General features: G+C 41.0%; 2 protein-coding genes across 2 annotated transcripts in view; one reads left to right on the forward strand and one right to left on the reverse strand.

Moving 5' to 3' along the window:
• Window positions 1–7,390, reverse strand: part of LOC143692114 (uncharacterized) — a 28,200-nt gene extending 20,810 nt beyond the window's left edge. Inside the window, exons 1-2 of the mRNA XM_077171674.1 lie at window positions 7,147–7,390; window positions 4,034–4,102 (exon numbers count right to left, since the gene is read on the reverse strand). Of these exons, the coding sequence (XP_077027789.1) occupies window positions 4,034–4,102; window positions 7,147–7,358 (281 nt within the window). The 5' untranslated portion in view covers window positions 7,359–7,390. The remainder of the gene's footprint in view (window positions 1–4,033; window positions 4,103–7,146) is intronic.
• Window positions 6,792–27,108, forward strand: part of MED14 (mediator complex subunit 14) — a 34,891-nt gene continuing 14,574 nt past the window's right edge. Inside the window, exons 1-16 of the mRNA XM_054627875.2 lie at window positions 6,792–7,161; window positions 8,491–8,517; window positions 12,864–12,969; window positions 13,565–13,738; window positions 14,161–14,290; window positions 15,983–16,111; window positions 16,477–16,584; window positions 17,436–17,568; window positions 18,097–18,247; window positions 20,704–20,815; window positions 21,453–21,578; window positions 22,372–22,450; window positions 24,019–24,178; window positions 24,564–24,758; window positions 25,302–25,436; window positions 25,862–25,938. Coding sequence (XP_054483850.2) covers window positions 6,986–7,161; window positions 8,491–8,517; window positions 12,864–12,969; window positions 13,565–13,738; window positions 14,161–14,290; window positions 15,983–16,111; window positions 16,477–16,584; window positions 17,436–17,568; window positions 18,097–18,247; window positions 20,704–20,815; window positions 21,453–21,578; window positions 22,372–22,450; window positions 24,019–24,178; window positions 24,564–24,758; window positions 25,302–25,436; window positions 25,862–25,938 — 2,018 coding nt within the window. The 5' untranslated portion in view covers window positions 6,792–6,985. The remainder of the gene's footprint in view (window positions 7,162–8,490; window positions 8,518–12,863; window positions 12,970–13,564; window positions 13,739–14,160; window positions 14,291–15,982; window positions 16,112–16,476; window positions 16,585–17,435; window positions 17,569–18,096; window positions 18,248–20,703; window positions 20,816–21,452; window positions 21,579–22,371; window positions 22,451–24,018; window positions 24,179–24,563; window positions 24,759–25,301; window positions 25,437–25,861; window positions 25,939–27,108) is intronic.

The raw sequence follows: 27,108 nt of genomic DNA on the forward strand, positions 1-27,108 counted from the left end.
CATGTTGAAATAAGGGCTCACTTTGTATTTTTTCAGCACACATGTATCTTTTTCAAATACTGAGTAACACCCAGGGATGGTTAGATGGGGAGAAATCACAGGGTTTGGAAGGTATTGTCAAATTGTCCAAGTCCGTGACTGAACAGTGCAATTCATCACTTTACCCCTTTGTGCCAGATTGCCAGATCAGGGGCTCTTTCTCCTTTGTTAGCTTTTCAAAGATGTGGGGTTCAGAAAGGATGTCACTGTTTTGCTCCCATTTCAGAATTACTTGTGAACAAAGCATTTTTTTATGTGCAGAAAAAAATGCATCTTCTGTGGTTAAAATAGTAAATTGAGTTGTAATTAACTTAATGGCAATAATAATGAAAATACAGTCTTTTGAGGATAGCAAGGTCTTTAGCTGGCTTTAGTTCCAGTCTGACAGAAATAAATCAATTTAAAATTTACACTGGATATCAACATTGTTAGTAAAGAAGCCCCAAAAGAAGCTCAGAGTAATACAGCTATGTTCAGTATTAAAAAAACTCATCCATTTTGCCTTATAATAAGAAAGGGGACTTTTGTAAATTCAAGTAAATCAAAGATTCTATTTTATGACTTGGAGAATGTTGCTTTTCTTAAGTTGTTCACAACACATAATTAGAACTGGGGTGTACTTTACTACACACCACACAAGAGATTCTCTGTCTCACTAACCAGACTGACTGATGGAGAACTCTCAATCTGTTACTATAGGTCTCCTATCATTCAAACAAATAGTTGTCAAACTTAATCCCACAGACAAAGCAGATCAAAAAAGAGATGTAAAATTATAACTTTAAAGCTTTTAAGTTGGAGGCTTTTTCTTTTTTTAGTTGGTTCCCTTTGTGACCCTTTAATAAACCGAAAAAAAGCAGAGCACCTGCAGTAACCAGCTACAAACCCTCTTCCTTTAACACACACACAATTTTGCAAAGAATGCTTTATTTTTGGTGCAGTAAGCCCTGCACAAATCACAAAAGAGTGATTTGTGGCTTGAAGTACAGGACTGTCAACAAATTAATTAATTTAAAAAGTACTTTTAATTAAAAAATAATAGATAATAAAGATATAGGACATAAAATAATTTGTGATTAAAAGGTCACTGATATTTTTCCACTGGACTTTCAGCATAACGTTTAGAAAAAGTCTTACATTCATGCAAGTGTTATAATAGAAAAATCTAATCTTTTTTCAGTATTGGTATGTGTTTGATTTAATAGTGACACATGAAACCCCATTAGAATTTAAATATATATCTTTTATTGAATTGTAAGCTCTGTAAGTATATAATATGTAGCACTGCAATTACTGATACTGTATGTGGGAGCTCTCCCACACTATATCTGATTTTCTCATGCCTTCTAAAAAGAATGAAAGACATGAAATTTTTATTACTCCTAATTTATATGGGCATTTGGATATAACATTGCTGAACATCCCAACACTGCATCAATTAAATGATTAACAAGAAATCTTTGCACTATATCTGCATAGTATTATTTTTTATGATTTAAAAAAATACTTAAGTGTCAAGTCCAGGAGGTGCTTGTGTCATTAAACATTTCTCTGATTTAAAAGCCTGCCAGAGAAATGGAATGCCCACGCTCTGAGCCACACAAACACAGGACAGCTCAGAGCCTGCCTTGTAGAGCACGATATACTGAACATTCGCCCCAGGGCTCCAAGAACAGTAAATGTTTAACTTCCCTGGAAACAGAAAGTCACCTGCTGTCCTTCCCATTAGCTCTGTAACCCTGTCAGCTCCACAGTTAATAGCAACAGGTTCTGATCAACCAACAAATCCCTATCTGAAGTCAGGCTTCTGGGCTCCCCAGTAAGGCTTTTTACATATACAGGGGTGCAGTGACTAGAAACGTGGGATCATAGAATAAGCTGAGTTGGAAGAGACCCACCAGGATCATCAAGTCCAACTCCTGGCCCAGCACAGGACACCCCAAGAGTCACACCATGTGCCTGAGAGCATTGTCCAAACACTTCTCAAGCTCTGTCAGGTTTGGTGCTGTGACCACTGCCTTGGGGAGCCTGTTCCAGTGCCCAGCCACCCTCTGGGGGAAGAACCTTTTTCTGATACCCAGCCTTAACCTCCCCTGACACAACTTCAGGCCATTCCCTTGAGTCCTGTCACTGGTCATGAGAGAGAAGAGATCTGTACCTGCATCTGCTCTGCCCCTCACAAGGAAGCTGTAACTGCAGTGAGGTCTCCCCTCAGTTTCCTCTTCTCCAGGCTGAACACACCAAGTGCACTCTGCTGCTCCTCATACAGCTTCCCCTGCAGACCCTTCTCCATCCTCATGTCACACAGTGGGGCACACACAGCAGGAGCTGGCCAGGCTGACCCAGAGACTGGATGCAATGCTGGGCCATCACCCCCATCCTCTGGGTCCCTACCACATCCTCCTGCCAGGCTTCCCTCCTTCCCCTATGGCTCTCAGGCCCTGTCTGTGCTCCATGACAGAGCCAGGCAGAGCTGCTCATCAAGATGGCTGCTTTACTGTGAGGGTGTGAGGCCCTGCCACAGGGTGACCAGAGAAACTGTGGATGCCCCATCCCTGGAAGTGTTCAAAACCAGGTTGGATGAAGTTTGAGCAACATGCTGTAGTGATTGAAAGGTGTCCCTGTCCATGGCAGGGGGATTGGAACAAGCTGATCTTTAAGGTCCCTTCCAACCCAAGCCATTCTATGATGGGTTGAGCATTGTGCCTAAATTCACTACTTCAGCTTGAAGTACATTCCAGAAATCTTTTGGGGTGGAGAAATGCACATTCATTGTGTGTATGGGCCAGCCAAGCCTGCACATCAGGTCGCTGGGCAGGACCCAGTGCCACTCTGAGAGTCTGTGTGACATTGGTCACTCAGCAGGACCCAGTGCCACTCTGAGTGTCTGTGTGACACTGGTCACTGGGCAGGACCCAGTGCCACTCTGAGAGTCTGTGTGACACTGGTCACTGGGCAGGATCCAGTGCCACTCTGAGAGTCTGTATGACATTGGTCACTCAGCAGGACCCAGTGCCACTCTGAGAGTCTGTGTGACATTGGTCACTGGGCAGGATCCAGTGCCACTCTGAGAGTCTGTATGACATTGGTCACTCAGCAGGATCCAGTGCCACTCTGAGAGTCTGTGTGACATTGGTCACTGGGCAGGACCCAGTGCCACTCTGAGTGTCCGTGTGACACTGGTCACTGGGCAGGACCCAGTGCCACTCTGAGTGTCCGTGTGACATTGGTCACTCAGCAGGACCCAGTGCCACTCTGAGTGTCTGTGTGACACTTGTCACTCAGCAGGACCCAGTGCCACTCTGAGTGTCTGTGTGACATTGGTCACTCAGCAGGACCCAGTGCCACTCTGAGTGTCTGTGTGACATTGGTCACTCAGCAGGACCCAGTGCCACTCTGAGTGTCTGTGTGACATTGGTCACTGGGCAGGACCCAGTGCCACTCTGAGAGTCTGTGTGACATTGGTCACTGGGCAGGACCCAGTGCCACTCTGAGTGTCTGTGTGACATTGGTCACTGGGCAGGATCCAGTGCCACTCTGAGAGTCTGTGTGACACTGGTCACTCAGCAGGACCCAGTGCCACTCTGAGTGTCCGTGTGACACTGGTCACTCAGCAGGACCCAGTGCCACTCTGAGTGTCTGTGTGACATTGGTCACTCAGCAGGACCCAGTGCCACTCTGAGTGTCTGTGTGACATTGGTCACTCAGCAGGACCCAGTGCCACTCTGAGTGTCTGTGTGACATTGGTCACTGGGCAGGACCCAGTGCCACTCTGAGAGTCTGTGTGACATTGGTCACTCAGCAGGACCCAGTGCCACTCTGAGTGTCTGTGTGACATTGGTCACTGGGCAGGATCCAGTGCCACTCTGAGAGTCTGTGTGACACTGGTCACTCAGCAGGACCCAGTGCCACTCTGTGTGGGGGGTGTCTGTGTGAGGGGTTGTTTGTCTGCAGGAAAGCCTGAGGTCAGAGCCAAGGCCTGTATGAGACTTACCAGGCCTGTTCTCTTCCATTGCTATGAGAAAATTTGTCACCGGGTTTAAATGGCAGAAGTTGGAACCTGCTGAATGAAGAGAATAAACACAAATGAAAATACAGTAGCTTTTGCAAGGAGACCTCTCTACCCAGAAGTCTTGCTACTCTTTCCAGCAACCCCACTGGCCCAGCTTTCTGCCTCACATAGTTTTGCTTTTTCCACCTCAACAGATTTCTGGAACCTACTTCCAGTTCCTTCAAGCTGAAGTTTTGAATTTAGGCACAATGCTCATCCTTCCTCAAAGTACTTGTGTCAAAGAAAGGTAGCCCTGCCAACTTCAGAAAGGCAACAAGAAGCAGGAAACTTAAATATTTCTTTTTCACTACTATTATGTAGGCCAGACAATTGTTTTTGAACTCCTCTCGCTCATCTCCATCAGTTAAAACAAATCATCTTGCCAAGTCTCCCAACAGCACAATTGCTGGGGGTGCAAAACTGTAAGCCTTGATCTCCTGAAATTTCTCAGTAGCTGTTCCTCCTTTCTTTGAAAACAGTATCAAGAGTTTCTCTCCTATGCAGCCATGTGAGAGGAGAGCCCAGCACAATTTGTGCCATAGCACTGATTAGCTTCTCTCCAAGAGGAATGGAGCAAGGCAGACACACTGAAGACATCCATCCCTCCAACCAATGCTGAAAACTTCACCAAGACCAGAGCTTTTCTGAGGAAGGATTCTAACAGCAGTGAAGTTAAACTGCATCAGAATTTCCCACCTGCTTTTTCATCAACAAAGTCTGAGCTTGTGCCACCAAAATCAAAGGAGCTTGTGCCACTGAAATCAATGGGAACTTTATTACAGACTAAATCAGAAGTGAAGAGATGGGAATAAGGAGGGAAAACAATTAAAAATCCTGTATTTCTATGTTACCGTTCTTATAAAGACCCTAATCAGATTCCTGTGCATGTAAGTCAGTATTTTCTTCATTAGTGCAGCTAGTTGGCTGTAAAAAGGAGTACACTGCATTTATTCATGCATCTAAAGTGGAAAAAAATAAAAGATTTTCATACATTTGGAAAAAAAATCTTTGAAATGGGCAGACCAGAACTTAAAATACATTAAGCCAATAATTTATATCAAAACATGATCCAGAAAGTATTTATCATTCTATCCTTTATCAATCCTTTAGAGATTAATTTATATAAACAGAACAAAAATTTCTTTCATCTGTATTGAAAAAAAAACCCCTCTCAACTAATTAAAAAAAGGTATAAACACATGGTGATTTTAGGAGTAAAAAATTCCCAGTCAACAATCATCCACCCCCAGTTCAAAAGTTCATCTTACTGTGACAAACCTTGCATGGCTCACAGCTGCAGCAGTGCTGCCCTTCCTACCTGAGTGGGTTATTGCTATTGTTATTATTATTAAACTGATTACACACTTCTCAGGTTGAAAAATGTTTCCTTTAATATTTAACTTTCCTGGAAAGATACGGGTAAAAGGAGAGGTTTTTTAAAGTCTGCACTTCATACAAAACAAATAGGACCTCTCCTTCTTTTTATTAAACTTGGAGGAGTTTGGGTATTTATTATGTTTATTTCAGGGGTTTCTTTGTAATCATAAGGCAAGAATTTATGATTTAACACTTGACTGAATCATGACACAAACCACCCAGGATTTATAGTTTCCTTACACAGTCCCCTTTGGTTAACCAGTACACAACACATCAATCTTCAGCTGTTTGCAGACCTCCCCTCTCCCTCCCTTCAGCTGTGCCAGTTGATCTGTAGGGCAGAAATATGAAAAAGTTCCCAATGCTTTATCCCCGAATCCCACTGGATGCTCTGGTGCTCATGGCTCCCTTTTCCCTCTTTAACAATGACCTCAAAGGTCGATGTTCCACTAGTGCTTCTCATCTGGACACCCCTCACGAATGGATCATCAGGAAGGGACTGGCCAGCCTGGTGTCCAGCAGAGCCCACTGGCCCTTGACAGCCCCAAGAGCTGCATCAAAGGCACTTTTTGAGGCACCAAGTCTATAATCTGGTTCTCCTTCACCCTGGATTTCAGTAACATCAGCAGATACAGGGGCAGGGAGGGAATCCTGCCCCTCTGCTCAGCCCTGTGAGGATCGCCTGGAGTGCTGTGTCTAGTTCTGGGCTCCTCAGGACAGGACAGACATGGAGCTCCTGGAGTGGGTCCAGTGGAGGGTGACAAAGATGATGGAGGGACTGGAGCATCTCACTGAGGACAGGCTGAGGGAGCTGGGCCTGTCCAGCCCCGAGGCCCCTCATCCCTGTCTGTCAGTGTCTGCAGGGAGGGTCAGGGCATGGACCAGGCTCTGCTCCGTGGGGCGATGGGACAGAGGAACAGGCAGATTGATGCCCAGAACTTCCACCTGAACATGAGGAAGAATTTCTTTGCTGTGCAGCGACCGAGCACTGGGACAGACTGCCCAGAGAGGGTGTGGAGCCTCCCTCACTGGAGATACTCCAGAACGGTGCCGACACAATCCTGGGCCATGTGCTCTGGGATGGCCCCGCTTGACCAGGGAGGTGGGACCAGATGGCGCACTGTGGTCCCTTCCAGCCTGACCCATCCCGGGATCGAGCGGTCCCGTGGCACACGGGCAGCGCCATCCCCATGTCCCGCGTGTGTCCCTGTAACCGTGTGTCCCTGTGTCCCTCAGTCCCTCCTGCGTCCCTCTGTCCCGCCTCTGTCCCCCCGTCCCGCTGCCCCCGCCCCGCCCGCGCTTCCCGGAAAGGGTCCCCGTTCGCTTCCGGTCCCGTGCCCCATCATGGCGGCGGCCCCTGCGCCCGGCGGGCTCTGAGCGCTGCGGAGCCGCCCCGCTCCCGCCGCCCCTTCCCCGCTCCGTCCGTGCGGGGCGAGCCGGGCGCGGTGCCGGCGCCGCCGGGAGCCGTTCCCGGGCTGCCGCGCGGCTCCTGCCCGGGGCCGAGGCGCCGCCGCCGCCATGGCGCCGGTGCAGCTGGAGAGCGCCCAGCTGGTGCCGGCCGGCCCCGCGTCAGCCCCGGCCCCGCCGGCCCCCGGTGCCGTGACAGCCGCCGCCAGCCCCGGCTACCGCCTCAGCACCCTCATCGAGTTCCTCCTGCACCGCACCTACGCCGAGCTCACCGTGCTGGCCGACCTGTGAGTGCCGCGGATCCCTCCGTGCCCGGCTGGCCGTGCCGCCTCGCAGCATCCCGGGAGGATGCGGAGGCCTGGCCAGATCTGTCCCGGAGCTCATCCGGGGCTGGAGTGGGGGGAGGTGGTCGCGATTTCCCATTCATAAAATGGTTTGGTTTTGAAGGGACCATAAAGATCACCCAGTTCCAGCCCCCTGCCATGGGCAGGGACACCTTCCCCTAGCCCTGGTTGCTCTGAGTCCCATCCAGCCTGGCCTTGAACACTGCCAGGGATGGGGCATCCACAGCTTCTCTGGGCAGCCTGTGCCAGTGCCTCACCAGCCGATCAGGGAAGAATTTTTTCCTGATATCTAACCTAAACTTACTCTTTTTCCATTTGAACCCATTCCCCGTTGTCGTCCTCTCATAAATACCCTTGTCCATCCTCCCACCTGGGGAGATGCCTGTGCAGGCAGGTCGGTCTCTGCATCAGGCTGTGTCCAGGGGCACAGTGAAAGCTGCTGAGTGATCTGTCATAAACAGAGAAAATGGCTCTGAGAACTGAGAGCAGCTGCAGATTGGCTGCTTAAATGCTTAAGTTTGCCCCCAAGTTACTGCCAAAAAACCCCAACTGGAGTGCTGGTACTGATATAAAAAATGTGAAACTAGAATGTCTGAAACTGAGATATTTTCAGATGCTGCAACTCCTTGACTTACCTCTGTAGTTTTTAAAGTACCATTTGATTATTTTTGGGAAATAAGTTATTTACATTTACTTAATGATTTGCTGTGTTGATGTTGTTGCGTTTGAAGTGGCAAAACAAAGGGATGTTTTTGGGCCAAGAAAAACTTCACTGAAAGCATTTGGACTCTGAATAAACCTGTTTCCCTCTTACTTTGTTTAACTGTAGAGGTTCTTGTGGGGAAGCTGTGTGTTTCAAGAAGTGACATACAGAACAAATGGGAAAAGAGAGGTATAGCTCTTGTACAGTACCATGTCTGGTGCAAACAGAAGTTTTCCTGGTGTGAGTTAAAGAATGTTCAAACTCTGGAAAGGACAAGGAATTTTAGACTTTTAGTTTGCTTTGAAAAAACTTCCAAAATATCAGTCAAGAAGTCCCTTCTGTATGTTTATGGTGTGTGTAGAGTAACTGATCTCAGCAGCCTTCATCAAACTTTTCAGTTAATTTGAGTAGTTCCAGTGTTTTAGTGACAGGTGACCCATGGTGTTATTTTTTATATGCTTTGTAGTTGTGTAGAAGTTCATGTAACTGAAAGTGTCTAACAAAATTTCTGGACTGTAATACAATGATATATAATACATCTTCTTTTTTTCCCCCTCTCTTTCATATAGATTACCAAGAAAGACTGATATGGAAAGGTGAGTTATGATAAGAGAATCTGTAATACATGTTAAAATATAGAACTTTTTTGGGATGTTAATGTTAATATACTGTTGCTTAAATAAAATCTTTTTCATGTAGTTTTCGATTTTTTGCAAGAAAATAAGCTTTGTCTGTCTTGCTGTCCTTACATAGTTTCAAGATTTTTCTCAGCATCCTGTCAATATTGGGTTTTGTTGGTGTTTGGGTTTATAGATTTTTGGGGTTTTTTGTTGCTGTTATAATAGGTGAACTCTGCTAAGGGTGTTTTTCTCTTCATGAATCTTGAAGCAATGAATTGACAGTAAAGCTGATGTGAAAGGGAACTTTAGAATTTAATAGATTCTAGTTAGTGTGATAAAGAAATGTTTTCTTCAGAAGAAACAGTTCAACAATGACAACAAGGTAAAAAACCTTTTTTTCTGCATTTTTCCATGTTACTTGGTCTTTCTTATCATGAACAGTTTTCTGCTCCTGTTCTATGTGGTTTTGAAGTGTGAAAATTATTAGAGAGCAAATGTAAGAGACCAGAACAGCATCCTGCTCAGATGAAAAAATCCATTTACTTTTCTGTTTCTCATAATAAATGTTATGAAACTTGTCAGAATGTTGTTCCCTTTATTTGACATGTTAATTGACTTAAATTTCTTTAGAGAGATATAGGAGCTATGATGTTTCTAAGAATCTTAATAAAGAATTCTGTGTACCAGGGTGATCATTAATAATTATCTCAAACCTTCCAAAACTCTCATAACATGTGGAATTAATCCCATTTTCATGGGATAACCTGGAATGATTACTTGTACCCATTTTCCTTCAGCATACTATTTTATTAAGAGAAACAGTGTGGGTTTTGATTTGGTTTAGTTTGGATTTTTAATTATCTCAGTATTTACTGAAGAAATTACTTCTGACCTGGGTCCAGAGCTCCCTTGTACTCATGGGCAGGCTTTTCCCATCTAGATATTTAGCATTTCTAGGTAAAGTTGGATTCTATTTTGTTGGGCAACAACAAAGGGTGTGGGGTAACAACTTAAATCCTAATGGGTTAGAGAAAAGAAAATAAGACAGCCTTCAATGTACAAAAAATGTCCTACATCTGAAATTGTCTTGAAATTAAATGTTCACATCCTTGTTAGCTTTGACTTAGAACTCCTCTTGGTGAATTGGATTTCCAGCTCTTGGAGGAGCTCATCTGTAGGAAAGTGGCTTAATTATCCATATTTTCTCTAGCTTTGAGACTCTGATGGATTCTCTAGTTGGGCTTCAAGCTGTTTCTTGGAGCTAGAGCCTGAGCACATGGCACATATACTTTGGTGAAAATGTGGTGGTGTTATCCTCTAATAAAGCTCACATAAAATATAAATTCTGTACTACAATGCTTATTTGAAAGATGCTGGGATAAGAAAAACTGATGAGAAATTATGCATCATGGTATAATATAGTGCTTTTTTTTTCAGGGTCATTTATTAGTTAATCAATTGTAGGAATAAATAACTCTTACATGAGAGTAGTTGGATTAAAAAACCATTAGTACTGTGGTGGAAAATTAATAGTGCTGAATTGTGGGGGAAATCCAGGGGCTTTCTTCTTGGTAATGGAGACTGAGTTTTGCACAGTATTGTTATCATTCTCTGGATGACCTACTTCAGTCTTTGACCACATCACTGTGTTTGTTTGTTTGTTTTCCTCACATCTAACTAGTTTTTCACTGGTTTAGTTTGTAGCTGTTGTACCTTGGCCTTTTGCACTTCTGAAGAGTGTCTGGTTCCATCTTCCCTACAATACCCTTTAGATACTTGAAGATGTCAGTAGGATCTTGCCACAGCCTTTTCTTCTTAAGCAGGAGCAAATTCAGCTTCCCCAGCCCATCCTTGTATTCCATGTGTTTTCTGTGAATGTAAATCCATCTTCTGATCTCCCCTTGATCACAGAGCAGTTCATCCTGTAGAAGGTAGTTTATTGATCAGGGGTGGTTTGCCTTTGGCAAATTTCTGATGATTGTTTCCAGGTTAATTTCATGCTTGGTGTTTATCAGAACATAGCTTAGAGATAGATTTGTCCTATGAAATTTTTTCTGAACTGAACTTAAGCCAAGTGACCTATAGGTCCCCAGATCCTCCTTTGCCCTCTTGAAGAAGGACATGGTGCTTGTCTTTTTGCTGTCATCAAGACCTTTGATCACTGTGGGTTTTGAAAATGATAGAGAGCATCTTTACAGTGGCATGGATCAGCTCCCTCAGAATCCTTGGATGCAACCCATCTACTCCAATGGATTTTTTTATGTCAAGCTTGCTTAAGTGGTCCTTAACTTGATTTAATTCTACTGTAGCTAATGCTTTACTCCCCAGACTCAGGCATTAGTCTGAAGGATCTTAAACCTGAGATCCAAATTTAGCAGTGAAGACCAAGGGTAAAAAATGCACTGAGCAACAGAGTTGTTAGAAAAATTTTTAATTTTTGTTTCTTGTTCTTCTTTCCTGAAGTTTCATCTTCATTGAATGTTTATTTTTGTGTAGCCCAACATGAGGTCGTGTACCTATAATGAAATGCAATGTAGCAAATTTGAAGGCCTTTATGTTTTATTAGAGAAGTAGGTTCCCAATGCAGTTGTCATTCAGGGATGATGGAGCTGGTTCTGGAAGCAGGGTTCTGTCAAATCAAAGTAACAAGTCTTCTCTAACTTCATTTAAGTGGTATTAATGGAACAGTTACCAGAATACTCTGTCTAGATTTGTCAATCATTTTCATTATAAAATTGTTGTGCTTTTTGGGAGCTTTTTTTTAAAATGTCTTTTCAGTCACAGAACATCAATTCGAATTTTTCCTGCTATTGTGCTGCTTTCACCATAGATGTTTGACATAACTACTGGATTTTAGCAACTTCTATGTGGAGTTCATCTGAGAGATTAGATTGCTGGCTTTCTAAAGTCTCACTGTAGTCATCTTTCAAATCTCATAAAGTTTTCCTGAATCTTTCAAAATTCTCAACATATTGTTTTCAGAGTGTGGTTACTGTTAGAGCAATGTGTACGTATAGCAGCTTGTCCACCACTTGAAATCTTAACATCAGGCTGAATGCCATTCCAAAACATGTGCTCTAGAACACAGAGACATTACTGGCTTAATGCCCAAGTCATTGGATGAGGTTCACAGTATGTAATGGAAGAAACAGACCAGATGGTATTAGTTGTGCTTCTGGCCTTACATGTTCATCTGCTACAAGCAGATAATGCTTGCACAGAAGAGTTAGCCTCATTACAACCAGCCCTTTCAGCAGAATCAGGCTCTTTTTGTGTTATGAGTTTGTGTTTTACAGATTGGGATCAGAAGGAGATGCAGCTTTTGTTTTGTAGAGGCCAATATCTTATGCACTAATTAATGTTCTTTTTGTCCAAATGCTTCTGTTACTTCAGAAAATCATATCAGGAAAACAGCTTAGGTTTGGGTTTTTTTCCAAACTAAGTAGAAAATCATGGTGAAATTAGTAAACTGAACACATAGAAGGAGGGGAAAACCTCTATAAAGTGTTGATGAAGTGGTATTTCAGAGTGTATGGCACTACAGATCTACACAGTAGATCTGTGTCTTGTCTGATGCATCTCCAGTGTAGATCTGTAATAAAGCATGAAAATCTGCATGTGCCCCTATTGCATTCTCTTTTACAAAAAATAGCTCTGAAGACATGCAGACATACACTCCTTCATTTTGACTGTACAAAAATGGTGGGAGGAATATTGAGAGTCAGTAAGTTCTTACCTTAATTTCTTTGCAAGGAGGGAATGGAAAGCAAAGTTAAAGGATGGGGTTTTTGTGGTCTTCCCCACCACCACCCTATTTCCATATTGTAGCCTACTGTGTAAAGATATTGTAAAAATGCTAGAACGATATTTTGTTTAGTATCTTATTTATTTATTTATCTATCTATTTATAGTGAATATAAGTGTATTGTTACTGTCAGGTCCTGTAATCCTTGGGTATGTTGCCTACTTTAAACTTAATCTTAAGCCTTGGGGAAATCCTATAAAAGCTGTAAAGATAATTTAGTTGAGCTCACTATGGAATTGTTTCTTTTACAGTCAGTAATTAATTCCTATTAATATGCTTTTTGTTTCACCAGACAGTCATGATTTGTTAGAATCCATGTATGTTGTTAGGTATTCAAAACAGAGACTTTTTCCCCCCTTTGCTCTTAATCAAACAAGCCACTGCATATTACTGATGCCTGCATTAATGCAATTAAAAGTTATCATTGCAGCTCTTTTTTTAAAATTGTCACACAGTTAAATTACAGCTTTATTATATATCTGAACATTGGCTTAATGTACCATTTATTTTTTTCCAGAAAAATAGAGATAGTGCAGTTTGCAAGTCGCACTCGTCAGCTGTTTGTTCGTTTGTTAGCCTTGGTCAAGTGGGCTAATAATGCTGGGAAGGTGGAAAAGTGCGCGGTAAGTTAGACACAGACTAGCACGAAACAGGCTCTGAGGGATATTGCTGCACCCTGACTTCTTCCTACTACAGAAATTTTAAAAAATATTCCTGTTTAGGAATTGTATAATCTTGTTATTTAACAGGTCGTGTTCCCAAAAACTCATCAGCGGCGTAAAATGAAAGGCTTGTCTGCACATAATGTCAGGAGTGATTTGGGTTAAGATAACAGGACAGGGAAGATGGTGATCTGAGTGTGTTAGTTCTTATTATCACTTTCATCCTGATCTTGGATAAATAAGAATAAAGTCCAGAATGTTGCAGAAAAACAAGCCCCTACTGATTACAAACAAGTATGGTTGCATTCCAGTAGCAATCAGCAGATAAAGAGCTGTGAGCTGTACCGATCCCCCACAGCAGCAGGAAAGGCTTGTGGATTTTGAGTGTCCTTGCATGTGAATGTAAGCAGTGGCCAGAATATTCATTCTTTCTTTGTTTTGTAAATGCAGTTACTTGAATTGGAAGTGACAGATAAACTAAATATAAAGGGCCATTGATTTGTGCATTTTTTTAATTTGCTTCTTTTTTTTTTTTTAAACTCCTTGTCCTCTGCAGATGATATCCAGTTTCTTAGATCAGCAAGCCATCCTGTTTGTGGACACTGCTGATCGTCTGGCATCGCTGGCTCGAGATGCTTTGGTTCATGCCCGGCTGCCCAGCTTTGCCATCCCATATGCAATTGATGTTCTGACAACTGGATCCTACCCTCGGCTGCCCACCTGCATTAGGGTGAGTAACTGCCCTGGCTGGGGGGTGTGGGAATCCCCTGGATGGTATCAAATGCACAGTAATCAAACTAATTGGCTGTGTGCAGATGGAGCTGTAGCTCAATACAGGCCCAGTGCCAAGTCTCTGCAGTGTCAGTTTCTCATGCAGAACACTTCCTGTTTGAACAAGTTATGCTCTCCCAGTAAAGCATTCCCTCCATTTATTTAGTTCCGCCAAATTTAGTCATTTTATTCAGTGGTCAGTCTTGGGTAAAATGTAATCAGCTAGAAAACAAATCTGAGTGTAAGACATAAACTTCACTGGGTAATGGCCTGTAGTATTTATATTTTCAGACTTCTGGTCTGGTTGGTTTTCACAATTGCTACAATGAATCTGTTACACGTGTTTGAGGTACATAGACTTGCTTGTGTTTATTGTAACAGGATAAAATAATCCCTCCTGACCCAATAACAAAGAGTGAGAAGCAAACTACACTTCATCAGCTAAACCAGATCCTTCGCCATCGACTCGTGACCACAGATCTCCCTCCACAGCTGGCAAATCTTACAGTAGGTAAGAACTGCAATTATTTCTTGAAGGATACATTATTGCAGGCAGATATAAAACTGCTGTTTTAGCACTAAAGCAAAGCTAAATGATAGCTTAGTTGACAGCATTAAGGATGCTTCATCTATTAATACTGGGATCCTGTCTCTCTATGACATCAAAACATGTGCTTTTTCCCCCTGTTTGAAAAATGAGAGCACTGATAAAATTGCTGAAATATTGCTTATTTTCAAGAAGAAATCCTGTGCAGGTAATGCCAAAGAGTTTTAGACATTGTCTTGCTCTTTCAGTAAATGTTTTGTGAAAGTCTTTGGGCTACTTCATCTTAATTTAATTTTATAATTAGTTAAACTGTTAGGTCTTTCTGCAGAAACTCTTTGAACTTGAGTTTAAACAAGTCACTCAATGTTGCTTTTTTAAGCTGTTTTGATATTCATGTTCAGGCAGAGAATTTATTCATATTTATGCATGCCTTTTGTTCAGTGGCTCACCACAGTGCAGATCTCTTAAACTGTTTTGAGATCTGTTTTCATTTAGCCCAAACATTAAGACAACCTTTTGTACAGGAAGGATGGCTATAAACTGGACCAGATTATTGCAGATTCACAGAGAATGGACCTAGTCCATGCTTTTAACCAAGACAAGGTTAGCCATTTGTAAACCATTCCCCACAGACCTAGATCAAAGATGTTCCTGAAGAATCTTACTGCCAGCTTTCTCTAGTCCCTGTGTGAGTGCTTGCAGTATCAGTATTAGAGGTATTTTTGCTAATGGAAGTATATATGAATGATATATGAATAATATATCTGAGCTCTTAAGAGTTTTCAGTTAGCTAAACATTTCAATGACTACTATTTTCTGGTTTAGAGTGTGGTTTGTTTTAAGAGCATGTCTGGGGTGCTCTTGAAAATGATATTTCCTGAGTTAAATGGTTAAATATTTTGCAGGAATATTGCTAAATGTCTTTAATTGTAAAGGTATATAACATAGTTTGTTAAATGATTGAGAAGGTTGACCTGCATGTCAGAGTAAAGCCTTGTACTTACTTGTTTGCTCTGCCTCTCATTCTTTTTATGACCTTGCTTGCACAGTTTTAAAGTCCTTGCTCCCAGTTTGTGAAACAGATAGCAGTGTTCACAGGTGTGAGGATGCACATGTCAATTAGATAAATAATGTGCATAAACTTTGCTTGTTGTGTATATATAAATTCTGCAAAAGATGATCTTCCTCACATGAAAATGGATTTAAAATATTCTAATATTAAATGAATGCTTTGCAGTGAGTATGTTTTTGGGGCTGGATTTTAGCCTGGGCTGAGATCCATGTTCTGAATGTCATTTGAGTATTGCTGAAAGCATTCATTGTTGATAGTAGCAAAGAATAGGAATATTTCAGCCAGATGTTTTGTTTGTCAGGCTGGTAGTCAGCTCAGTGTTACTCTGTATTACAGAAGCACAAATGTTAACAAGTTATCAGATTTAACAAGTTAACCTCAGGACAGTTTGTACATCTCTCTATGCTGCTTATTGACATTGGGTCTGTTGCAGACTGTAAAATGTTCACAGTTGCACAGAAACATAAGCAACAGAGCAGAAATGATGGGGAAGTAATCCATTATGAGTGCCAGAAGCTACCACACTGTTACTTTTTAGGCATTTTAGGAGGCTGAGTGAAATAAAACATTCTTGTCTTCCTTAGCCAATGGCCGTGTGAAGTTCCGAGTTGAGGGTGAGTTTGAGGCCACCTTGACAGTGATGGGTGATGACCCTGACATCCCCTGGCGCCTTCTCAAGCTGGAAATTTTGGTTGAAGACAAGGAAACTGGTGGTAAAGAAAAAAAAATCAAACCTTTACACTTTGTTTTTAACATGATATTCATCCCTGACACTGTATAAGTCTTGTTTATGCTGGGTTTTCTGCATATCACCACTTAAGAGAATGAAGTTATATGTACTTGTCCTGTTTTGACCTTGCTTTATGGGCTTTTAATACCTTAGCAAAGCTATACAGTGTAGTAAAATGACTGACATTTCCAGAGTAAACCAAGAATTTTCTCATTTTGTTGTAATACCTGATATGGAAATTTCTCGGTACAGTTGTATCTTTTTTATTTTTATTTTATCAATTTTCTGAATTATTTTAAATACCTACTTTCCTGATGGCTAATGTGACTTATTTTTCATTTGCTAAAGATGGTCGAGCCTTGGTTCACAGCATGCAGATCAATTTCATCCATCAGCTGGTCCAGTCCAGGCTGTTTGCTGATGAGAAGCCCCTCCAGGACATGTACAACTGCCTACGTATCCTTCTGAAAGGGGCTTCTGAATTAGGGGTCTAATGCAGCCTTGCTCTTGTTAGCTGCAAGTCAGGAAAGATGGATTCCCTGCTAAGCTTGGGGGAAATGTCTGGGCATGAAGTTATGGTGGCCTTGAAGTAAAGGATGGCCTTGGAAGCGGTAATTCTCAGGTGCATGTCAAATTTAATTCTGCACACTAAATTGGTGAAGGTGAGGTGTTCAAGGCAGCAGGTTGTGTGGTAAGTCAGTGCAGCAGCAGCAGGTAATTTTGGAGATGAAATACAGAGCTGACTTGGAAGTTCTGGGAGTTGGCAGTTCTTGCTACCAAGAACAGCAGTAAAGTGTAGTTGATGAGGGTGTGTTAACTCTATTGTATCTGTGTAAATAATGAGAGAAGATATAGGATGTGCAGTGATTTTCCACTTGGAAAGGGCAGATTGCTTGACAGTGTGAAATGGATTTCAGTGAAAGTCTGTCTGCAAAAAGAATAATGTTTTTTTAGGGTGACCATGGGAGATTGGGTTAGTGGTAACTATAGGGTGAGTGGAATTTCTGTTAGTAATCATCTTTTCAGTAAAAGATGATGACAACCAGAAATCTGTAAAACTGGGCTGTGACTGTCCTGTCTATCAATCTGTGCTAGGTTAGAATTTAGAAAACCACAAAAATAAACCCTTTTGATAAATACTTGGTGCTGTTTATATGTCTTTATCTCTGGATTAGTGCATTAGTGTGTTTTCAGACAGCATCTTTTGTGACTTAGATGACAGAAGGGTTGATGCAGTTTCCAGAAACAGGTGTGTGTAGTGCACAGACTTCCTGGACATCTTGTATTTCCTTAGCTCCATGCATTAGACTCCTTCTGCCTGGCTCTTCAGCTGGAAGTCCTGCATTCACAAACACTAATGCTGATCCGAGAGCGCTGGGGTGACCTTGTGCAAGTGGAGCGGTACCATGCAGGGAAATGTCTCTCACTCTCTGTTTGGAAGTAAGTTCATTTCAAAAGGACTGTTAACAAACAATAAATGAAATAACAGGAGGGATTATATTTACCAAGCTTGAGTCATAATTTTCAGAATTGTACTTTCTTTTTGATGTGAGACTACTAAATTCTTGTAATTAAGTACCTACATGTGTTATGTAATTTACAAATTAATGTACAGAAGAGCAGTGGATGCAGTTATAAATGAGTTTGTATTTACACAGATATCTAAAAATTGATTAGATCTGTCAGGCTTCTACTGTATTTATTGCTTGACTTGCACTAGATAAAATTTTAAAAAGCAATCCGAGTACACTTCTGATGGTGTTAAATTTGCAGTCATCTAAAATTCTTCATGTAGTTACAGTTTACCAACAGTTCTGCTTTAAAATGTCATCTGAAACAAATGCCTTTTTCAGTTCAGCTGGCATAATGTTGTTTTTAACCAGAGCACACAGAATCAAGGTTTAGCTACTGAAAAACATATTTTCTGTTCTTCCAGTTGCACGGTTTAATTATTCTATTTATTTTAAGTCAACAGGTACTTGGCAGGAAAACAGGGACTGCATCTGTCCATAAGGTCACTATAAAAATTGATGAAACTGATGTCTCAAAACCCTTACAAATATCTCATGAGCCTCCACTGCCAGCCTGTGATTCCAAACTGATAGAAAGAGCCATGAAGGTAAAGGTTTGCTTTGCAGGAGGCATCTAATATTGTGAATCAAAAACTCAAGTGCTTTACACTGTCAGTCTGTTCAACTTTGATTCTATTTAAGAAGCTGTTTCTAAGATTTCTAGTAAGCAGTTACTGTAGGTTGTGTAATGTTTATGTGAGGACCTCAAATTATTGTTACAAATTATTGGCCTTGACTTAATCTTAAAAATTGCACCTACTTCACAGTGCATTATACCACTTGTGAGATGGAATGCTGAGGCTGGGGGGAGACAACAGCAACGTATCAGTTATTAGGGTTTGGCTTGAAATGCTTTTTAGAGACACAGTTCCTCCCTTTCCTGTCTTGTTGGAGCTCCTTTGAAAATCAGCTTCCCCTTATCACTGGAGTTGGCTACCTAGCAGTGCTATGCACTTTAGAAAATCTTACATTAATGATTTGGAAATCTTGTGCTGAAGAGCTCATGTGGTTTGTTTGTTACAAGTGTTAGGTGAGACTTGGTTTTACATTATCACTAACCAGATTATATCGTGTGGCTTATCTGAATGTTCAAATTCCTGTATTTTGAAGGTGGGATTGTTGCAATGATTCAAAATGAGTAACTGCAGTCAACTTCCTACTTGGATCATGCTTCACTGGGGATAATTCTAGATGTAGGTTAAAGATAGTTAAGAAAAACTGCATTCTGGGTATCATAATAAATCCTCTGTAAGTCCTTCAGCAAATGTGGCTGTGATATATCAGGATGTCTGTCACTATTTCTTTCAGTGTTTGGGTTTAGGAGAGTTGGTAAACTGGAGTGGATGGTGTAGTCTTCATACTTTCAGTAGAGTTTTTCCACAGGGAGAAGCTCCCCAGCTCAGATCTTTCACCTGTCTCTTCCTCCTGATGGTATCCTCCCCCTCCTGTACATACTTTGTGTTTCAGCCTCTTGGCCCATCATGTTACCAGTGCTGACAGACAAGTCTGTATGGTGAATGTCAAGAACTACCAAGGTTTCAGCTACAGATGGATGTGGGAAGCCTAGTGAAGCATGGTAGCCTTCTACTCTCCTTCTAGAGTAGGAATTCTACTGTTAGTATAGTAAATATATACTACATTTACTAATTCAGCTACTAAATATAGGGTTAATTTAGTGAAGATGCTGTATTTATGTGTAAATCTAAGAACATACTCTTTATTTTCAGCATCTGCTGAAGATCCCCTTGAGCTGACACAATCTAAGCTCCCTGAATCAAGTCTGCAGCCTGTAAATTAAGATATGAGGCCACTGTAAATTTGAGATGTATCAAAGTTAATGCTGTCCCCCTTTATGAGGACTTGCTTAGAAAAATTATCAGCTGTGGTAAATACAGTGCTGTTGTAGTGTTTGAATAATGATCTCAGCTGTAATGACGTAGATGGCACACTGGGTTTCTGTTTGTTTAAGATACTGTATAAAGCAGTGGCACAAACAAACATGTTTATCTGAGCAGGTTGTTCTGCATTAACCTACTGAAAATTGGATGGAGCTATAAAACATGTAATCACTTAGTGGGGAAGATTTAACCCATTGCAGCTGTTGAGGTGAAATGTTGTAGTGGAAAAAACATGATTTTTAAGGCCTTGTCTTGGAAAGCTTGTCTTTAGGGGAAGGTCATTCTGGTATGCAAAAGCTTGCACCAAATACAGTATAATTCTCTTCTGCATTTATCTCCTACACCAGAATAAAATCTGAGTTTAATTCAGCTTGAACAGCTTTCAAAGCAATGTTAGGTTACCTAGAAAAAAGGTTTTGCTGTAATCTGGAGCTTTGCTTATGCAAAATATGTGAATAATGTGACTGGAATGTGAATGAATGTGATTGCAAATGCTTTAATTTAGATTGTACAAGCAAGTTACAGTGAATATAAGTGGTGGCATGAGCTTCAGCACTGGCAGTACAACAGAATGTTGATGCATGCCCCTAGATACTTCTGTGTTCAGTAGGATTGGCCATACTCAGTGTCTGTCACTGCATTGTTACCCTGTTAAACTTGTTGGATTTCATGTTTCAGCTGCATGTTTGTGTAGAGGCAACCATATCCTAATGAAGTGTTGCTTTGGGGTGTTTTCTGTTTGGAGTCTTTTTTCTTTAGCTTAAGCTAGTTACCAATGGCTGAGAAAAAAAAGCTAAGCTGAAAATGGACCAACCTTGATCCAGAACAAGTAGGTCTGCACAGGGAGTGGCAACAGCATAATTTGTGAACTGTCTTTTACACCTTCTTCTGATCTCAGCTCAAAGCTCCTCCCACTGCCTGTTGCACAGACAGAATCTCATGGCAGCTTGTTGTATTTTATAGTGCTCCAAATACTCAAGTTAATAGTCAATGTGGCTCACCACAGTTCTAAGCAAATTATTTCTGAAGTGATTTTTTCATCAAGTACCTTTGTTCCAGTCTACACATCAAAGATGAGCTTACTCAAGTATTTTTCTTTTTTACAGATTGACCACCTATCAATAGAAAAACTCCTAATAGACAGTGTCCATGCAAGATCTCATCAAAAACTCCAGGAGCTGAAAGCCATTCTTAAGAGCTACAATGTTAATGACAATTGTACGTGTTTTCTGATGAAGTTTTTCTAGTTCATTTCCAGTTGTGTCTAGGATGGTTTCCTTTTCTCTTGATGTTTCTTGTTTTCATTAATTTAAATTTTAAAAAATCAAGGGAAATGTGTTCAAAATTAACAAAACTTAGCTTTGAATTATTCTGCATTGGTAATTGTAAAATAGCCATGCATCTAAATGCAGTATAATAAATGAAGCTGGTAGAATATTGTAGTCTGGCTTGAAGGGTTAAAATTTGCCTACTGTAAAAGTTGTTTGTGTTCAGAATTGAAAGCAAATTTTTTAAACTAGTTTTGGATGAGACTTTCCTTAAACTGCTATTGAAACTTTTGGGATTTAGATTGATAATTGTGAAGCAGTGAGTTAAAAGATATTTGAGAATTAATAATCTTCAAATTTGGTCTGCCTTTTCTCATTGGTTTGTCACTGTTTTCACAGAGAAATTCTTATATTCAGATTCCTCTCTATGTCAACACTATAATAATGTGCAAGTAAAGTTTGTTTCTCTAAAAACATACAGGTTTTTTGATGATAATTGGCTAAGTTTTAATATAAGCTTGAATAATAATAACAATAATAATAAGCTTGAATTTTGAGTGAAATTATTAACACCATTTTTTGTTTAGCGTTCATTGAGACAGCCCTCCCAACTCTTGTAATTCCAATTTTGGAACCATGTGGTCGATCAGAGTGCCTGCATGTATTTGTTGATCTCCACTCTGGAATGTTCCAGCTGATGCTGTATGGTGTTGGTAAGTAGGCACAAAACCAGGAGGTATTTCATATCTTGCAAGAATCCTGCACTATGAGGTAATTTTGTGGGAGCAATTCTGTCAGATCTGCAAAGTTTTGTGAGCAAATGAACCCCACGCTTGGGTCAAAATCTAGGTATTGGAGTTTGAGGAATAGAAAAGAGGATCTTGGTGCTTAAGTGTCACAGTTCAGTTAAGATTATTTTAAGAGGACAACAGAGTAATTATTGTTGGGGGTCAATGCAGTTCATATTCTTCATGACTCATGATTCCTGGCTTGTGCTGTTAATGGATGGGGTCATTTCACGTGGACCTGAGTGAGAATTGTATGATGTGACCTTATACACCTTGAGTTACTTTTGTTCAAGTCTTAGCTGCAGATTTCACATTGCTTAAGAAAAGAAAGGAAGTTCTTTTAGTTTATTTGGTTAATAACATCCTGCTGTGCTCTTTAAAGCATTATGGATCATCTGTTGGTGCAAGAGACAACAGTTACAAGTTGCACCAGAAGTTTAATCTCAATATGAGAAAGCAATTCTTTACAGAGAAATGAAACAACCCCCTGAGAGTTTTGGTGGAGTCTGTATCACTGGGAGATGTTCAAGATGCAGTTAGATAATCTCATCTCTGTTCCCTTTCCCACAAAAGTTTGGACCAGAAGTCCCCTTTGAGGCCCAAACCTGGGCTGTTATGTGATTATGAGATCAGTTAGATGAGACACTTTCAGTGAAAGTTTGAAGTTTTGTTTGAAGGACTGCTGCTAAGACCATTCTCCCACCTGATGTTCTTGCAGATCAGCTGACACTCGATGACATAGAGAAGTCTGTTAATGATGACATGAAGCGAATCATTCCTTGGCTTCAGCAGCTCAAGTGAGTGACTTGTACAATTCACTTTGTGTGCATGGAATGAATCACCACATTTGTATTCTGGATGAGGACACTTGCATGGCTTTGTGTTGTACCACACATGGGGTTATACTTTCTCACTGTTGTAAGCAACCTTGAGTATTTGTCATCTCTTCTAAGCAGTGAAGGAAGGTCTGGTTTTATTTGGAATTGATTCCATAGCCCTGCTTTAATTTTCCCCCTCACATGTAGCCTCATGCATTGCTATATGCACACTTTGCTTTCAGTCTTTTCACTTTGAAATAGCAGACCACTTGCTTTCTGAGAATCTCTTTTTCTGTTCATGTTCATCTTCTATGTCCTTTATTCCACTCTGTTTCTACAGCTGAACTCTGCTTGTTTCTCAACAAGAATGATCTCACTTCTCACAGTACAGAGGAAAAACCAGGAAGTGGCCTAGGATGATTTAAATAATACCTGTTTATCTTCTTGCACTTCAGCCCTTGCTGGTTTAAGTCTCTAATCTTCCTTCCATAAAGCCCTGAGATATAAGCACAAGATACATTTGGCTCCCATAAGAGGTTGTAGCAAATAATACAAACACAGTTTGCATCTGCATGAGAACTGAGTTCCACCTGCTCTGTCGTTTTGGAAATTCCCAGTGCTCTGAGTTAATTGCAGGGTGAAATCTCTATTTGAGGAATTCTGCTTCTAAAAGAAGCTTGATGATGCATGAAGCACTGGCACCCTGGAGAAACTAATCAACCTCCCTTTGTTATAAATAATGTACTTGAGATAATGGCTTGGGTAGTGCTGCAGTTTCTGGGGAAGCTCGGCAGTCCACAGAATGTCTTTTAGGAACAGCTGTACCTGACATGTATCTGTGACAATAAATGTGCTGTGTTGTGATGGAGAGGTGCTGAGCACCCACACTTCCCACTGCTGTTGTCAGTGGAAGTTTGACTGAATACCCAAGCCATGCATTTCTGAGCCCCTTTCAAGCCTAGCTGGTCTCCCTGGCCTTGCCACTATAGATAAAATCCATTGGAGTAGGACAAATTTTAATTCCAAACATGAGAACAAATTTGGTGTCTTCATCTCCAAACTTATTCAGGTGAATGAGTCTGTTTATAACATAGCTCAGAGTGACATCCAGCTTCAGTGACTTTCTTTTACTGTATTGCTTAGCAGCATATGGGAGCAAAGATTTTTCTTTCTATACAAAAACGTAATTTAAGATTCCAGATTGTCAGATGATTGCAATCTGCATGTTTTTTTATGTTTTCCTTCTATGTTTTATGTTTGTAATTTCATATTGTAGTATATAAAAATTTATTCAGCAAATAATTTCAGGGCTTTTCTTCTTGAACAGCTGTCTGTTAAGCTGAAGACAAGATGTAAAGATAGTGATAAGAAAATACGAAGTAATGATATTTTCTATGTGATTTTTCTTTATTAAACTTGTGATGCAGTGATAGATGTTGGCTTAGAATATGACTGACTCCTAATTTGACACTAATGCTTTAATACACTGCAGTGTATTAGAATCATGAAACCATCTCAGGGTACTAATACCTTTATTTCCATGCAAGGTTCTGGCTTGGACAGCAGCGCTGCAAACAGTCTATAAAACATCTGCCTACAGTGAGCAGTGAAACTCTTCAGCTAGCTAATTATGCCAGCCACCCAGTGGGAAACCTTTCCAAACACAAACTGTTCATCAAACTCACTCGCCTTCCCCAGTACTACATTGTAAGTAACTGAAAAGTGCTTCTGTCTTTTGCTCCCTGTCATGGATATCCCAGGCAGTCTGTTGTACTGTTAACTCTTGACATTAGCAACCAAGTGATTGATATAATGCTTAATTCTCTCCTCTCCCTCCCTTCTCCTGTGGGTTTGTTAAGCACTCAGGCTCATACAGAAGAAGGCACATACAGATTTATTACTCAGCAACCTTCCCATTCTCTGTGTTTCCTGAAAGATTTGGTCTTTCTTCTCTTCTTGGATACCTTTCCTATCCACAGTATTAATAGATTGAAAAAAACGAATGTCTGTTCTTTGAAAAGGAAAGGATAGGAACTGAATTAGGCTTACTCTTAGCTTGAGAATCTTCTCAATTTGTTTTGTTTAAATACAGGTTGTAGAAATGTTTGATGTTCCTGGCAACCCTACAGAGCTAGAGTACAAGTACCATTTTCTGTCTGTGAGCTATGCTGAAGGAGATGACAGCCCTGCCACTGCACTTTTACTACAGCAGTTCAAACCAAACATTGAAGAGTTGGTACTGGACACAAAAAGTGGCAAACAAATGAAAAGTGGTGTCAAGCGCAAGGTACGTGTTCCAAAAGCCACTGGGGTGGTTACAGAGCATGAAAGCTCAACACACGTTCTGAGCATCAATTCCAGCTTTAGTAGCCATGTTTCCAGTGTTTGTATGACTGACATCTTCCTTTGGACTGCTTCCCTAGGGAGATGCTGGGAAAGTGTTTTGTAACAGTTGTCCTTCAGTTCATGCCAGGCCTGCTCCGCTGCTCTCAGAGCCAAGGCAGAGCTCTGTGCAGAGGAGTGTGTATATTGTACATGTGGAGTGCTGCTCTCTGGGTGATACACTTTGGGCCATGTGTGGATTTTGAAGGACTTGCAGGGGCTGATAAGAGTTATTTCTTGGGGCCAGGCTGACATGGCTTCGTGATCTACAAGTACTGTTTTAAGGACAGGCTTTAACTGAATTGTTTCAGTTCTGAAGTGGATTCTTCCAAGAGTTTGTGCTTAGAGTGTGATTCATTTAACACTTAGATGAATGAGGTTATTCTCTGACATATCTTCAGTGTTTACTCCAAATATGCAATTACATTGGTCTTTATTTTAATTCTAGTTATCTGGAGATCCATGTTCCATAGAGCCCAAGAAACCAAAACGGTCGGGAGAAATGTGTGCCTTCAATAAAGTGCTAGCTCATATTGTAGCCATGTGTGATACAAATATGCCCTTTATAGGGCTTCGGATAGAGGTAGGTATTAAAAAAATATTTTTTCCCTTCTTCCCCTCCCCTGCTCCTGATTCTGGTGTCTAGATGTGACTATTGTGGTCATGTGCTCACTCTGGAGTTCCCCTGCCAGCTGAGCCCGGGTGACTCAGTCTTCTGCACTGTGTTGCTCTAGTCTGACTTGTTAGAGCTGCTTCTCTTAGTACAAAGCACTGCAAAAAGCTTGAAAAGTTGAGGGAAAAGGGAACATGAGGATGAAAGATGCACTTGTGAGAAGGGTTGGGAAACAACTTTATACCAGATTTGCACAGACTGTTTTTTGGCTTTCCAGTGCTTGAGGATGTGAAACATCTGTCACCCTCAGGGGGAAATAAAAAAGTCCTTGAAAATGTTGCAAGTTCTTTGCTTGCCTTTTTACTTGGAATAACATTTTTCTTGTTCACTCCTAGTTATCCAATATGGACATTCCTCACCAGGGAGTACAAGTAGAAGGAGATGGCTTCAGCCATGCAATACGTTTATTAAAGTAAGAGGATATTCTCTGTGTTTCATTTATTACTGTTCATACACTTGAGAGGGAAAAAAAGGCTTGTTTGGAGATAACAATAAGAATATCAGGACAGGGACAGGATTTTTGCTTTTTTTTTTTTGTTTGTTTTGGGGGTTTTTTTTCCTTTTATTTTTTTTGGAGGGTTGTTAATACTGTGTGTCTTCTACTTGCATGTGAAGCAGTGCTAGAGAAAGGGGAAAATTAGAGTAGACTAAGAGCCAACTACAATTTTTTCACTTCATTAGCCTAAACTGAGGGGCTCTGAAAACAGTTTGACAGTCCTCCATCCTTAAATCCAGGCAGTGCTAAGGAAGAAGTGGTGATGATTCATGATTCATGCAATTTTAGATCAGATCAGAGGCCTACATACTCCATATGGTATTTGACAATTATGTGAAACTGCAGAGGAAAATGCCAGGAATCCCAGAAAAGACAATTGCATGGTGAAGAGGTTGTAGAGGAAATATCTGAGAATCATGCAGTAATTTAATAGGATATTTAGGCCCAAGTGCAGGACTTTGCATTTGTTTTCATGGAACTTCATAAGATTCCTGTTAACTTGTTCCTCCAGCCATCTGTGATCTCTCTGAAGGGCAGCCCTGACCTCCAGCATGTTAAGTGGTCCCTTCAGTTTGTCATCATCTGCAAATTTACTATTCTTCTGTATCATATTGGCTACTGAAATAGTTATATTGAAATTCTTAATAGCAGGCCAATAGTATCTGCCTCTGTGTTAACCCTGAGGAATCCAGCCACAAGCAGCCACTAACTGGATCTGCAACAAATAAAATTTAAAGCAGAAAACCACAAACCCCAAAGACACCTCCTAGAGTGAAACCTTTGTAACTCCTTTTCTGCTGCAAAAATGTAGAGTGACATAAAGGCAGCAGTGTCCAAATGCATCAGGCCCTACCTTTTTAACTTTGCATATGAGCAGAGAACTTGTGAGCTGAAGTTAAGGGTAGAACATGAGATTTCTGGCTAGATCCTCAAGGAATTTGAAAAAGAGTTTGGCATGTTTTTACTTAAGCTTTATTTAGTCTGTCCCCTGAGCTCAGTTCACACATTGGGATACGAATAAATTAGTGAGTACTAAGGGAACTGCCAGGGTGTTCATTGCATGTAGAGCAAGCTTGTTCTACAAGG

The sequence above is a fragment of the Agelaius phoeniceus genome, chromosome 2 (genome assembly GCF_051311805.1).
Source record: "Agelaius phoeniceus isolate bAgePho1 chromosome 2, bAgePho1.hap1, whole genome shotgun sequence".
NCBI classification, from domain to species: domain Eukaryota; kingdom Metazoa; phylum Chordata; class Aves; order Passeriformes; family Icteridae; genus Agelaius; species Agelaius phoeniceus.